This window comes from Propithecus coquereli, unplaced genomic scaffold, assembly GCF_000956105.1.
Source record: "Propithecus coquereli isolate 6110/MARCELLA unplaced genomic scaffold, Pcoq_1.0 Scaffold15, whole genome shotgun sequence".
NCBI lineage: Eukaryota > Metazoa > Chordata > Mammalia > Primates > Indriidae > Propithecus > Propithecus coquereli.
In genome coordinates this window covers 5,788,525-5,803,547 of record NW_012139413.1, presented here as the reverse complement: position 1 = coordinate 5,803,547, position 15,023 = coordinate 5,788,525, and the positions used below count along the sequence as shown (strand labels likewise).

At 38.0% G+C, this 15,023-nt stretch overlaps 1 protein-coding gene across 2 annotated transcripts in view; it reads right to left on the bottom strand.

Moving 5' to 3' along the window:
* Positions 1-15,023, bottom strand: part of FNDC3B (fibronectin type III domain containing 3B) — a 340,114-nt gene that overhangs the window by 89,595 nt on the left and 235,496 nt on the right. For both annotated transcript variants that reach the window (XM_012640205.1, XM_012640206.1), the window contains exons 6-8: positions 14,155-14,213; positions 5,170-5,321; positions 2,297-2,356 (exon numbers count right to left, since the gene is read on the bottom strand). In XM_012640205.1, coding sequence (XP_012495659.1) covers positions 2,297-2,356; positions 5,170-5,321; positions 14,155-14,213 — 271 coding nt within the window. The remainder of the gene's footprint in view (positions 1-2,296; positions 2,357-5,169; positions 5,322-14,154; positions 14,214-15,023) is intronic.

Here is a 15,023-nt window from a genome sequence, read left to right as displayed (position 1 = left end):
TCAATGGCTTGCCTAAGCACACACTCTCAGTATGTGGCGGAGCTATTAACTCCAAGCTTCAAGCTATGCCCACCATGCATCACGCAGCCTCACCAAAGCAATTCAAGCCAGAGGAAGCTAAATCTACGAGGTGGAAGTATTAAGATTCTTCTTTAGCTTGAAAAAGGAAATACTGAAAAAAAAAGCAAAGAGAATGGATGATCTATATGAAACGTGCGCTAGGCAGGGCAAAAATACTCAAATTTGGACTACAGACATTTTTATTAGGAGAGAGAACTTTTTAAAAAAAAAATACTAAAACTGACCATCACCATGGAGAATTTTCTATCTTTCTGGTAAGCAGAGAGCTAGAACAAATAATTTTATTGGGGGTGCCTCAGGCTGTATATGTGTGGTGTCACATGTGTGTCATATGCCATGTGTGTGGAGTTCCAAATGTGTCAGGAGAAAGTCTGGACCCAAGGCTTCCAGATGGTGACCACCTCACTTTCCTACTCCTTTTGGGGAATCCATTAACTATTCCTTTTATTTTCCCAGAAGGTCACGATGTTTCTTGGACACAGCAGTAAAAAGAATTGAGGAGCAAATGTTCTCAAAGGTTACCCTTTGTAATAAGGGTTAAAAAAAAATAAATGAAGGGAACAACAGATTGGATAGTAAATAAGGGGTGGAGTCTTCATGACACATAAGTTTCTTAAAAAGGATACTGTGAGCTCATGAGAGAGCAGGAAATTAATAAACCTTCAGCAAAACAATACTATAAACTGTTAAAACATGGAGAAAAAATAAACATGTTAATAACAAATAATGGATAACATTTATATGGCTATGTATATGGTTTTACATTTTCTGGTTTGTTGTTAAATTGACCATTTTGAAGAATGGTTAAATTATTTCCATTGTCATCTTAGTTTCATAATTTATATAAATTTTTTTGTTTGTACAGATTGTGTAAAAAGTTCAGTATGTTTGGGTGGAAGCTAAGTGACACAAAATCCAAAAGCTTTGATTTAAACAGGAATAGATGGTTGCAATAGAGTTTATCTAGGCAATACGAGAGCTAAGCAGATGTGGTCTTTATGCTTAATATAAAAGAACAACTTGCTCTTACATATATTATACATAACACTAAGCTTAAAGCACTTGTGCAGCTAACAAAATATTATAACCTCAATACATCTTACTTTCCTACCTTTTTTACTGAGAAAATTGTGGCACAGAGTTCTATGTGACTTGACCAAAGTTAAAACAGCCAATTCATGGCAGAACTAGACTAGAACTCAAGCCTCCTGCTAATTAATATATTCTCTTCCTACTAGGCTACTCTGCCTCCCACTCCATTACAAAATCACTAAGGAATTCATGGTGTGAATTAACCTTTGGAAAGTAAAATAAAAGAATGTACTTGATGCCTGTAATTTTATTATACAATCTTTATGTACACCCATATAATTGAAGAAAGGAGAAAGAATCTATTGTGTATCCAAATAAAATTACATTTTCTGGTGAACTTAAATATTATATGAAATAAAAATGTAAATTAAAAAAATTTTTTAAATGTTATGGGCCACATACAGAGACCTTCCTTTTTGCAAATGAATGGATGGATCTTTAAATAATCAGATGGTCTGCAAAAATTCAGATCATACTTTCCTCCTCAGAGGTCTGTGGTTGGCTGAATTTCTTCCTAAGATAAGCTAGCCTTGCCTTCCAGAGTAGTCACAGTAGAGATTCTAGAAAAATCACAGTAGAGATTTTGGACTACATATCATACTATGTGGATTCATTTTGAGAAACTGGGTTAGTTCTTGTCAGAGATAATCTGATTTTTCTGTTATCTGCCCATTTGAAAATTGATTGGCTTTTAAGGTCCAAAAGTATTCTTACAACATGGAAAGGGCTTTTTTAGTCATTTGGTCTGAACATTTAATTTATATGTATGGGCCATAATAAACACTGATATAGCCATGGTAAAAAACTCATTTGTTTAACAGAAACAAAATATTATATATTAGACCGCACAGCCTAACAGATCTTAGACGACCATGTAAAATAAAAATTACTTAAAAGAATGTTTAAAACTCCGTTCAGCATATCACCTACTTTTCTGTTCACAGAAGCACATCTGTGTCCTCCCAATCACTGTGCTCTTGGGTGCAGAACACAAATAAATGGCCCATGAGCCACAGTATCAAAACTTTCAGCTAGTCAAGTATCATTCACAAAAACTTTTAAAAGGGGACACACAAGTTACTGTAGTGACCTGGATTCTCTCAGTTCTTGTATCCTAACTTACCTCACGTGATAATCAGTTGCTGGTCTAAGATCTTTCAGGTTACATTCTAATTCTTCTCCACTGCAAAGAAAAATCATTCATTAGTTAATAATACCAGTTTCAAAAGCAAACAGATTTTGAATTTGGGTCTTTAATCATGTACTGGTAATAATTCAAGAACTATTTTGTCTAACTCTACCAAAAAGCAGAAATAAACTTTCTTACTTGGTATTATTATTTGTTTTGGGCTAGAAAATCAGATTCTAATGATGTCATTCAGGGTCTGGAAAGTGGCATGGTTAACTTACTTATGAAATTCTAAAAGGTCTTATCACTTCTCAAAAGTAAATACATAAAAGTAAGTAAGTAAGTGAATGAATGAATGAACAAATGAATGAAAATAACTGGACCAATTGTTAACTGAAGATAGTTTTTAGACTTACCTTGGCAGGAACCTCAGCTACCTCAACTCTGGACTCTCTTAATGAAATCAAAATTTGCTTACCTCACATACCAACGTACCCAATAAATAGCTCTATTATATAAAATAACACCATTTATATGATCAAAAGTTGTGACTGAAACTCAACTTAAATCATGAGGAAGCAACCAACATGAAATAAGAAATGTACCATTAAATGATTTTCAAAAAGGTAAGAAGTAGGTATGTATATATGTGTGTGTCTGTCTTATTTTGTATTCTTCAAAAATGTCAGAGTCATAAAAGACGAATACTGTGGAAGTGTTCCGATTTAAAGAAGGCTAAAGAGACATGACAACTAAAGGCAATATCTGACCTTAGACCAGATCCTGTACTGGAGGAAAAGAAAAATGCTATAACATTTTTCAAAATAACAGACATTATTTATTATAGATCAGCTGACAAAACCGGAATATAGACAATGTAGATAAAAGTATCCTATCAATGTAAATTTAAATTTATGAGGCTGATAACTGTACTGCAGTTATTTAAGCAGAATATTCTTATTCACAGAAAATACACTGAAATATTTACTAGTAAGGGACCACGATTTATAAAACTTATTGGAAAAATTATAGACTAAGAGAACAGAAAACAGGAGAGAAGGAAGGGTTCAAATGATAAAGAAAATAAGGTATAAAATTAATAACAGGCGAATCTGGGTATGGCATATACATGTATTCCTTGATCTATTTTTGCAACACTTTAGAAGTTTGAAATTATTCCAAATAAAGTTTTTTCAAAAGCTGCACACTAGAAATTCTGTCCACATCCTGCCTAAACTCTTGTTTGACCTGCATTGTGTCTTTAAAAATTTTTGCATTTTGCTGAATTAGTTTAATAACAGGAAAGTTTCCATAACAATTCAGATTTTCAGTATCTCTTCAAAAAAAAAAAAAAAAATCCAAAGAATCAGCAAATCTAGGCAACAACCTACTTAGGCTGTGAGGACTGTTTCCCTTAGATGGCGACAGACAGGAGCTTTCCTGTTCACCTCATTTCCAACCTTCCCACTTTTCTCATTTGTTATGTACCTAGCCCCTCTGGCCACTTGCTCGTACATACAGGTTTCACATCCTGGAAACACTGTATTTCCGATGCACGTTTGGCTGAGAAAAAAAATCCACACATAAGTGGATCTGTGAAGTTCAAACCTGTGTTGTTCAACGGTCAAACATATCTGTTTCTGGCCAGGCATGAGAGACAGAATGCTCTATATTTCTTTAAGGTCTCTATTCTGATTTTTCAAACTGGAATCAAATGGCTATGAACTAGAGTTAGTTAGAGTTATTCTAAGTGCAGTGGAGAATCACTGGAGTGTTCCTCCACAGGTCAGTGCTCTAGTCTGATTTCCATCCCTGCAGTGTGGAGTTAGGCAGTGGGAGAGCAAGAACGGAGGATGAGAGACCCCGAGGAGACTGCTGCAGGCATCCAGGGAAGAGACACTGGAGGCAGTTGTGGCAGCAAGAGGAGGGCACAGCTGCTGAAGGGTTTCCTTTCCTTACCTCTGTGCCCTCTTTCCTTGTCAGGAAGATGACCGTCTGTGGAGCGAGTTAAAAATTAGGAACAGGTATGAGGAGATATGGCCTGTAGCGCTGATGCAGCAGCGAAATGGGAGAGAAAAGAACCATCTCTGGCACAGAAAGAAGTAGGGTATGTGTGACCATGTTACGCTGGATGTGGACAGTCATACCAGGGGCCACTTACAAGGAGGTCAAACAAGTAGTTAAGACAAAACTGACTTTCTGACTTCCTGCTCTGCAAATGTGAGCAGTGCTCAGCAATTATGAAGGAGAAAGATTTGACCCTAAAATTTTTATCACATTTAGAACACAGTTATAAATCATTTGAATGGTCAATACCTGGGAGTCCATAAAGCAGAAAGGGCTAATCCCTCATTCTGTGTGCTAAACTGTTGACCATTAAGACAGCCTCGTAATGAAATGTTTTAAAGCAATCTTTATTACAGGCTGGAAAACTATCGTGCAGGATAAGTAGTAGGATAAAGTGGAAGGAAACTACAGTGTAGAATTTTTAAAAACAGGTCTAAAAAAAGGGCTGGGTTTAAAAAGAAGAGTTAATCATATATTATACCTAATGCATGCAAAAACTAAAAGCAACTTTTCACTCTGATAGACATTAATGGAAAATTTTCATTAATGCTACACTGACAGTAAACATAACCAAGTGATATATTTCACCAATACCAAATAGCTCTACACTACTCATTTCTAATTAATAATTACTCTGGACAAAATTAATTCTTGACATTATAATGATTACTAATTACTAAAATGAACTATTTAAAAGAAAATTTGCAAAGCCTATACATTTTTCCTTTGTTTTCTATTTTCTTTAACAACTCCAATTTCACAGTGTAGCAGCAAAGAAAAACAATGAAAACATACACTACCTGTAAATTATCTTGTATTTTCCATCTCGTCCTTTGTCTGATAAGGCAACCTCGTAACTATAGGGGAAGGAAAGACCACTGTGGGGCCCACATGAAAGTCCAACAGGGGGAGCCCAGGACAATACAACTGCTCTTGCCTGAATATTAGAAACCTGAGAAAGAAAAACATGGGACAAAAGTATTCAAATCCAGTTCCCATGGAACAGACACCATTTCCTCTAATAACATTTTTGCAATTATTAATAGTGGCATAAAACTGGATCAGAGTTAATCCAAGGTAAACAATTTTAATTACAACAAAAGACATCCTATATGATATTCTCCTGTCAAAGTCCTAATGTCAAAAATAATAGCTCCTGCAACAGCTGTCCTCACAATGCAAACTTTCATCCAAATCCAGTGCAATTCATGCACAGTCTTCCAGAGAGTAAATAATGAGTCATGCTTAGGGATGTATTTTAAAGGTAAAAAGTCGAATGTGAGATTTCAATGATCTACATGATGGACAACACATGATGTGGAAGGAGCCATATCCACAGGTACTTTCTGGGGGCCTTGAAGCTTTGCTTGGTGTTGAATCATTCTTTAGACTTTCAAACCATGCCCCATGAAGTCCTGCAGATTCCCAGGAGAACGCAACAAGTGGGGAACTGGAACCAAGGACCAGGCTGATCCAGGATCGTGTGTGAAGTGAAGCCGTTTCTCCTTTCCGAGCTCTGTTCTTATCTTTCTGGTTTAGCCTATGCTTAAGACTTCATTTGAACAAAGGACTCTGGGACTTAAAATACTCTAACTTTCTTACCCATACTGAGTACTATTCTGAGGCATATTCTACATTGTGTCCCACAGGTCCTCACGAGGATTGAGCCCCAGCTGTTCAGAGCATTTACCCAATCATTCAGACCCTGTACTGGCTTCCTCCCCTTCCCTGTCTCAGTTCCCCAGTCTCCAACTGGGGCTGTCTGGGTCACCTCCCCAAATAAACTATTTGCTCTCAAATCTCTTGTTTTAGAGTCTGTTTCTGGAGAAACCCAACCTAAAGTATGGTCTAATTCTTTAAAATAAATCTAACAACAGAATTTTAACATACTAATTTTCTAAAGGTTATTCTATTGCTATTTGGATAGTGGTCTGAATAACATTAAAAACAAACAAGACTTAATACATATGCTAAAGTTTAATGTTCACAAAGACTTTAATAGCTATAGATTATTAAGTTGTAGATGGAGATACGTAAATTATTCAGTCCCTATCTATTTTTCTTCCTCTACTTTTGTCACTACCTGATCTAAGAGTATTAAAATATAAAATACTTTAAATACACAAATAATAAATATGGAAAATGAATGCTGAGTTTCCCTTTCAGTCTGTCATTCATTACATTTTTAGCATAGATCCCTCTATACCATTTCTGTTCCATATGGATATAGCATCACAATACAGTTAGCCAATTATTTAGTCAGACTCCTACTCATCCTTCAAGACCCTGGCCAGGACTCACTACCTCCAAGGGGCTTCTCTCAAGTATCTCACCCGTCCCCACTCCTCCATGTTCTACAGAACCTCGTGGATATTGCTATCGCTGCTAATCACTCTTACAGCCTTTGTCTCCTTCCCCCACTGGACTATGAAACTCCCGAAGGACAAGGCCCAAGTCATATTTAACTGTGAATGGTGGTTGCTTAGTAAATATTTGCTGAATAAAAAATAAAAATCAAAGAGAATAAGATAGGCTGAGTTCTTCATACAGGTGACACAGTTTATGGTAGACTAGTATTACACAACTCTTTAAAAAATCTGAAGAGAAACTGTTAGAGAATCAAGCTCTATCCCATCTTGCTGTGGCTCCAGACCGGCAGCCCCTCTTCCCCGGTATCTTCCACCTACCTACTGTCCCCTCTCATACCCTTTCACACCCTGTGACTTAGCTTTTGACTTTCCCACTTTCTTGGCTTCAGCGAACTGCTTTTAGACCCAGTTCAAATGCTACCTTTGTGTATTCATTTAATCATCATACCTCACCCTGTGAGGGGCTGTGAACACAAAGACACAAAGATGATCCAGATAGATCTCTGGCCTCGAGGAGCCCCAGTCTGCTGAAGAGTTGCATGAGGGGCCTCGTGACAGATATACTGAGACTGACTCAGGAAAGGTTTCTGTGCTGTTCTTCCAGATCCCCTGGTCAGAACCAATCACTATTTTCTTTGTGCTCTGGCCACATTTTCCTGGTACCTATATTTGGTGCTTTTTTCATTACATGGAGCAATACTTGGTTATTTGTCTGTTGTTTACCTACCCAGATTTTAAGACAGAATTTTTTTTTACATATACCAGTGTATCTGCTGAATTCCTTCACACACCATGAAGGAATAATCCTGAGGGATTGGGTATTATATTTGATTTTTAACTTAGGAGATACTTTGTTGTGAAGAGTTTACTTTATAACAAAAAAAGATGTTGATTAGGTACTGGGAAACATTCAACCAAGGAGATAAATGGCTTCTTTGCACAATTCCGAGAACACAATATGTAGTAATGCTGATTCTATAAAGGGTGGTGTGAAATAGCATCACGTCTCAAAATAGCTCGGTCAAATGCCAGCACTCTAGATACCAAACAAGCATCCATAAATTCACATCCCTTTAAACTCTACCTTTTAGGTCAGTTATTACAAATTTATTTTTTTCCTTTAGGATTTGATTAATTTTTATTTAAGTAAACAGAGATGTATAACACTTGAAGCATCAACTAAAATAACATTCACTTTTTCCCTAGATTCCCTAAACAAGCCTTCAGGAGACAAACTGTCATCTGAACACAGGTATTTATGGAAATGCATGCTTCCAATATGCCAATCTATTGGAAATGCACGTTGAGAACTCAGCATCATTGTAAAAGGACAGCAGTTTCTGTGACTTCCTTCCTCGAGCTAAGCAGCCTGAAACACAGATTGAGACCATGTTCCGGGCCAAATCCCTGCCTGTGCTCCTGCCACCTCCCTGTCACTGACTCCTGACTTCCCTTCTTCAGGAACTGGAATCTGAAGAGAAAGCACGTGGACTCAGGACTTGGAATTCACTTCCATTTCAGGGCCAATTCCAGAAAATGACGTGGTGCCTTTCAAGAGAATGTCACATAAAGGTGAATCCTCAGCACTAGGTAAGTGTCCTGGGAGGTGATGCCTTAATGAGACATTCAGAAGTCCAGGAACTCTGGGTTCGTGCCTATTTTGGAGCAATAGCATTCCTATGTGAGCTTCACATTGCAAGTCTTCCTCTCTGCTGAAACTTTCTGGCCAGTAGTGACCACCAAACTTAGCCAGTGCACAGCTAATCTGATTATCACAGTGATCACCAATAGCTGTTGTCTGCCCGGCCCCAGAAAATGTTTAGAAGCTATAAAACTGACTTCCTGATGTTTGTTTAATCCATCATAACTAGAAGCTAATCTCTTTCATAATGCTGATAAAAATAGTGATCTCTAGCTATGAAATTATTAGACAAGGTACAGTCTGAAATATGTTCTACACTAATGATATAGAAGGGTCTGTTGTGTAGGTTACTAGTATAAGTCGACATATGAATTATTTGAACTAAACTGCTTTTAAGTACCTTGAAGGACTCATAAAGTTACCACCTACTCCGAAATTGTCACATACTGATTAGAAATCATTCTTGTCTATGTATTTATTAAATATACATTCCAACTTTGAGAGCAGTTGTTATGTGTGTGTGTATATATAAATATAACTGCATTATCTTGTAGCTATTTGGTATGTAATCCTTCTCTTTCTGCTTGCACCTTCTCTCCAGTATTTTACTGGAGTTAAAATACTCCAGTATTTTAACACTGTTCTGTAAAATTGTACAATTTTTATTCTCGGAATTATGTGCAAATGATACTATTTGGATCAGAAACACCATTTAATCTCAGAGTTACTAAACTGTTACTCTTATATTCAAAAATACTTCTCTGTATGTTAGTAGCTTCTAAATTTGGTCTGGCCTTTGGATTTAACTATGTAGGAGGCCCACTGATCTAATTAAGGAGTACGCAAAGGAGATATTACCATAGAAATACTGGCTTCACTTCTAAAGTATCACCATGAGCAATACCACCACAAAGAAAAATAAATGAAAAAGGAAAAGGCCAAAGAAAAAGACTCAAATCTAAAAATTTCACAATCACCTGCTTCTATAACAGCTTAAGCGCTAAGAGCCTCGTATTTGTTCCCAGATACATTGCTGTTTATCTTTCAAGGAATGCTTCTAACAAGGGAAGTGCTCCTCTTAGGTCAGTTTACTCACTCTGGAACCGACAAATCAATTGTTTCAACAAGCTAAACATTAGCAGATGGAAACAATGCAGAACCACAATTCTAGGTTACATTTATTTATATCCTGAAAATAAATAGCCCACCAGTATATGGGAGACTACACTGGAGAAGATTAGACCACATTAGGCTGGAGGTGGCTAGTTAATTCCTAAGCCACTGGAAACAATATCAAGCTTATTCCTCTGGCATAGCAATGGCTATACCAGTGAAGTCTCCATGGCGTTTAATTGTTACAGTCCAAGACAAATACTTAGTATATTTATACACTGTTTTTAATGAAATTAAAATGAAAATTGACTAAGTATTTGGATCTTTACAGTATCTTGGTCTCTGAAGAGTAAATGACTTGCTCAATTCAGGGTGCTCAAAGCTCTAGACAGATGACTGGAATCCAAAAGTAGTAAGTATTGTTTCTGCGCCTAAATCAAATCATCTGCAAAATCTCAAAAATACGTGCCTTTTATTTAGACGCACTACCAGGTATGGGCTGAAAGATAAAAAAAAAATTAAAAACAACAATCTGTTTTACAATTATGTTCCCGACTTTCTGCTTCTTTCCCTGGAAGTGAACCCAACATGCCTCCTAACCATTTCAGAATGTAGCAGGGAATTTCACTTTTGCTTAATGATGTGCTACAGAGTGTAGAGAAATACTCTATTCCAAGTATTCAGTGAATAGTACATAATTTACTTTTCATATAGTCCCATGTGGTATTTATTATCTTACCTTTCAAAGACAAGGAAACTGAGGCACAGGGAGGTTATGTAACTTACCCAAGGTCACAAAGACAGTTAACAGCCAAGATAGGTCCCAACTCAGAGCGCCAGAATGCAAAGCACGGGCCCTTCCCCTCCAGGCTGCTGCCTCGGACTCTGCGGGCTGAGCCCCATTCTCTAATGCTGGTCAACCGTCAGGCCTCTGTCCCACCCGCCAGATCCTAGCTACAGCCACTGCAGTTGGCCACACATAATATCTGTGAAGGGTTCACTTTGTGCCAAGGACAGTGCTAGATATTAGGGGCATATAAATCAATACGACGGAATCATGAATAACAACTTCAGAGAGAAAAGAAGTAGGAGGGGGAGGGAGAAAAACTACTATGCAACTAACTAACTGGGCTGGGAAGAATGAGTGGGCTGTTGCCAGGCAAGAAGATTTATGAGGAATACGGCAGTGTGGTAGGCAGAACAGACCCCTGCAAAGATGTCCACATCCTCGTCCTTGGAACCTGTGAATATGTTACCTTACATGGCAAAAGGGACTTCACAGGTGTGATTAGGTAAAGATCTTGTGATGTGGGGATTATTCTGCATTATCCAGATGGTCCCAGTGTAATCACAAGGGTCCTTATAGGTGAAAGGGTGAGGCAGGAGAGTCAGAGAAGGACATGTGACAACGAAAGCAGAAGCTGAAGGGCGATGACTGCTGACTTTGAAGATGAAAAGGGGCCACAAACCAAGGAATCCAGGCTGCCTCTAGAAACTGGAAAAGGGGAGGAAACTGGAAAAGCTATCTCCCAAAGCCTCCAGAAAGGTAATGTAACTCTGCCAACACCTTGATGTTAGGCCAGCCAGACATATTTTGGACTTTCTGGCCTCCAGAACTTCATAACAAGTTTGTATTGTTTTCAGCCACTCAATTTGTGGTAATTTGTTACAGCAGCAATAGGAAACTAATACAGGTAGACAGGAAGAGAAGTTGCTTTAGTTATGTGCAAAAACAGGAGGCATGAATAAGCACAGCGCTCATTAGAAATTCCCTTGTCTGGTACACCTTCAGCCCAGGCAGCCTCGATATACCTGTGCTGTCATCCAGGGAACCAGGCCCAGTGAGTGGTTACCCCTAGTCATCACCCACATACTGATGAAGCAGCTGTGTCCAGGGACACCCACTTTTTATCAGATGATTTTCATCAAACTACTTAAAAGGTAGGATGGAATATTTTGGCAAGTCCAAGTTTCAGTGGTAAAAAGAACATTAGCTATAAATGCTGATCTATAAATCTTTAACAACTCTAGAGTTTGTTAATGCTGTGCTTATGCTGCAGAACTAGCAACTCTAGCTTTACAGGACTAAGGAAAATCCTTGGCTATATTCCCTATATATATATACACCCATCTAAATCATGGAAATGTTATCCTTTGACTGAATTTCTAACTCGAAAACCATGTTAGATACTTAGAGGAGCGTAATGAGAAAGGACGGCATCCAGACAAGCTAGCTGGCCTTGTGGCTGTCCGCAGCCTCGTGGCATTTACCCAAGTGAATCCACCAGGTCTGGCCCCCTGCCCAGCAGACTCAGAAACTCAATCTAATTGGTGTTGCAGAGTCAATCAGACTCAGGAATGTTAAAACAAACTATAAGACTTATAGAAGCAGATATATAAAATCAGATCACCAATTAATTAATCTATAATGAGAAACAAAATTATTTGGCGGATTAGACAATACTGTCAACTTGTCTCACATATTTTCTTTATGTTGGCTAACAGGAAGCAAAATTCTCAAAAGGCTACTGTGTGGACACCGAATGAGAACAAGGGGACTTAGCTACATGATTCTAGGGCCAAAAGGCACTGGGCTCTGAGAAGCCATCTTTCCATGATGGGGACAGAACGGCTTGGCCAGGCTGGGATGGGTAGAGCCAACATTCATCTGCTTCTGTAGCCAAGCAATCCTTGTTTCCAAATGATACAGACAAAAGTTTGCAGAGGACACTCTTACTAAATTATACCTTACATCATGGCTACTTACAAAAAGCCTGTCTATCTACTCTGCTCTCAAAACTGCAAAAATTAAGTGCTTAATAAATGCTGAATCGATCAATGAAAAAACCAATGCATTTGAATATTGCTTTTATCTAGCTAGAGCCACATTATCCTCAAGAAACATAGATTCTGTGATTTCTGCAGTAAAGAAGTGATCAGGAATATCTGAAGAAAAGCACTGTGTGCATACACATGTCTGCGACTACATCTGGGACAATGAACTAACTTGTTGCTCTGCCTTTTCTATGATTATAACTCCTCCGTTTTCCTCAAGGATTTTTCTTCTTTTTTACTACACTATGAATACAAGCTTTTTCCATGATTCTGCCCTCAAGCCTTTTCTAATCTCTCCCTATACTCCACCCCTCCCTGCCACCAAAGCTATCACCCACTCCTACAATTTTAACTATCATTCCTGTGCATGTGATCTCCCCCAGTCAGTATCTTGTTCCTCCTCTCTCCACAGCACTGATTTACCAGACACTTTCGAGTGACCACGGTATTTATCTTTCTGGATGCCCTGCCAGTGAAACAAACTCAACATGTCCAAGAATGGCATTGAAGATAATAAGAACATAGATATGAACCTGTTCTAGAAGAACTGAAAGTTACTGGGAAAGACACAGCAACAAGCGAATGGAGTAAATGTATTATTATTAACCACAACAGCAGAGGTACGTGCAGAGCACAGTGAGACAGTGGTCCTAAGTATGCACTAAGAGGAGTATCCTACTTGATGAGCGTGCCCAGTAATTAGGGGAGATGTCCCAGAGGAAGGACACAAACTCAAAAACCCAGTTATCCATGACACTCACTATCTAATAGGTTATAATGCCTTATTGATTTATTTCTTGAATGGCTCTAGTATCTATCCCCTCCTTGCTACACCTGCTGCCACCACACTAATCCTGACGCCTCTAGCCTCTCACCAATACTACAGTAGTAGATTCTTAATACTTTTCTTCCTGGGTCCACCCTCTTCTCACTCCAACTCATTTGCCAACTGTTTGATCATTCTGAAAATGCATCCCTGATTACATAACTTCCTTGCTCAAAAACCCTCAAAGGCAGCCTGCTCCTTACCAGAGTAAGTACAGACTCCCCATCCCAACATCAACACCCCTCTCTTCTACAAGGGCCCTATTATACCTGTCTTCCAACACACCTCATGCGTTCAGGTTTAGTCAAACTCAACTATGTACCCTGAGGCATATTTGGGCTCTTCTATTAAAAAGCCTCAGTATTTGAAACACATGAAGAATCCAGGTTTTCCAATTCAGCTAGAAAATACTCCAAAAGAACTTTGGCTCTCTAATGTCAGATGAAAGGCTGAATCAACATTCTGAATTTTTCACTTGAATTTCAAAGCACCTGGCAAAATCAAACTTAAAGCCTCATAATATCACCACTCCCAACAATTTTTTTCTTGCCATTGCACCCAATGTTCTGGACTTATTTTCCTCAGCTAATATTTAAACATCTTTTTGAAATTTACCTGGAAAAATACTTGGAATTACTGAGGTTCTTAAAAATTATTATTACTACATTTACACAGGTAAAAAAAAAAAAAAAAAATACCAAAAGAAAACTGTTCTGTAGACCCGAGAAAGAAAAAAAAAATGCATTTTTAGGAGTTGGAAAGAATATCTAATTGCATTCAGAATACCTAAATAAAGAAGATATTTCAGTGGATTCTGACTACACAGAAGACTGCTGGTCTATACTTTCATGCCCCATTAATAACTGACCACCATTTCAGAGTTGATGAATAATGTGCAAAGGGAAGGGGCCCTTTTGCTTACCTACTGTGTGGTGAAAGAAAAGCACATTTGAAATTCTTAAGAAAGTGTCATTTATGCTGAGAAATCCAGAAGACATACCTGTGGTTTCTCTATTCCCGAAAGAATGTCTTGCACCCTCTTTACTTCCAACTCATACTCTGCATTGCAAAAAAGAAAAAAGGAAAAACAATACCATTAGAAGGCAATAACATTGTCAAGTTCCTTCCCCAAGGCCTTTTAACTATCATTAAATCAGTTGCCTGTTACCATCACAAACATGATAAGGAAAATCAGGAATGAGGGTGTCTTTGAGGCAGGGGTTTTAGTGTCCTTGTGCTGACTTGCCTCTGCATAGTTTTAAGGATTCACAATGCTATTGAGATTAACAGAGTTCCACTGAATAATTCAATAGGCAACAGAGAATAAAGGGTCCCAAGGAGGACAAGAGGGGAGACCAATGCAGCTGGAGGCTGAGGGTAATGAAGAGACAGTGGCTCGTCCACACAGGGCACTATGCTATGAGTTCAAATTTTTGAGTTCAGTTTTTATTTTTATTAAAGAAAGTTCTTTCAGATCATTTGTTTTTTGGGGTTAGGAAGAAAGTAAAAATTATTTTGTCTTTTACCATTTAATCATAAATATTTGTAATATTTTCTTAAATTTTCTTTTTCTGGCCACAGATTTTTGTTTTTATATGTTTGTATTTAAGCTTTGTCTTATGTTTTACTCGACATACCACTCTCAGCTTTGCTTTTTTATACTGCTACTTGTAAGTATTCTGATAATTTTGCATTTCCTGATGTGGGTCGTTTGTGCAAGGAACAGCCTCTTTGGTTACCACGCACAGAGTTATTTTTAGATTATTTCCAACATTGCTTCACTTATCATTGACTTGATTTAATTTTGTTTTTTTTTTGGTGACAGAGTCTCACTATGTTTCCCGGGCTAGAGTGCCGTGGCATCATCCT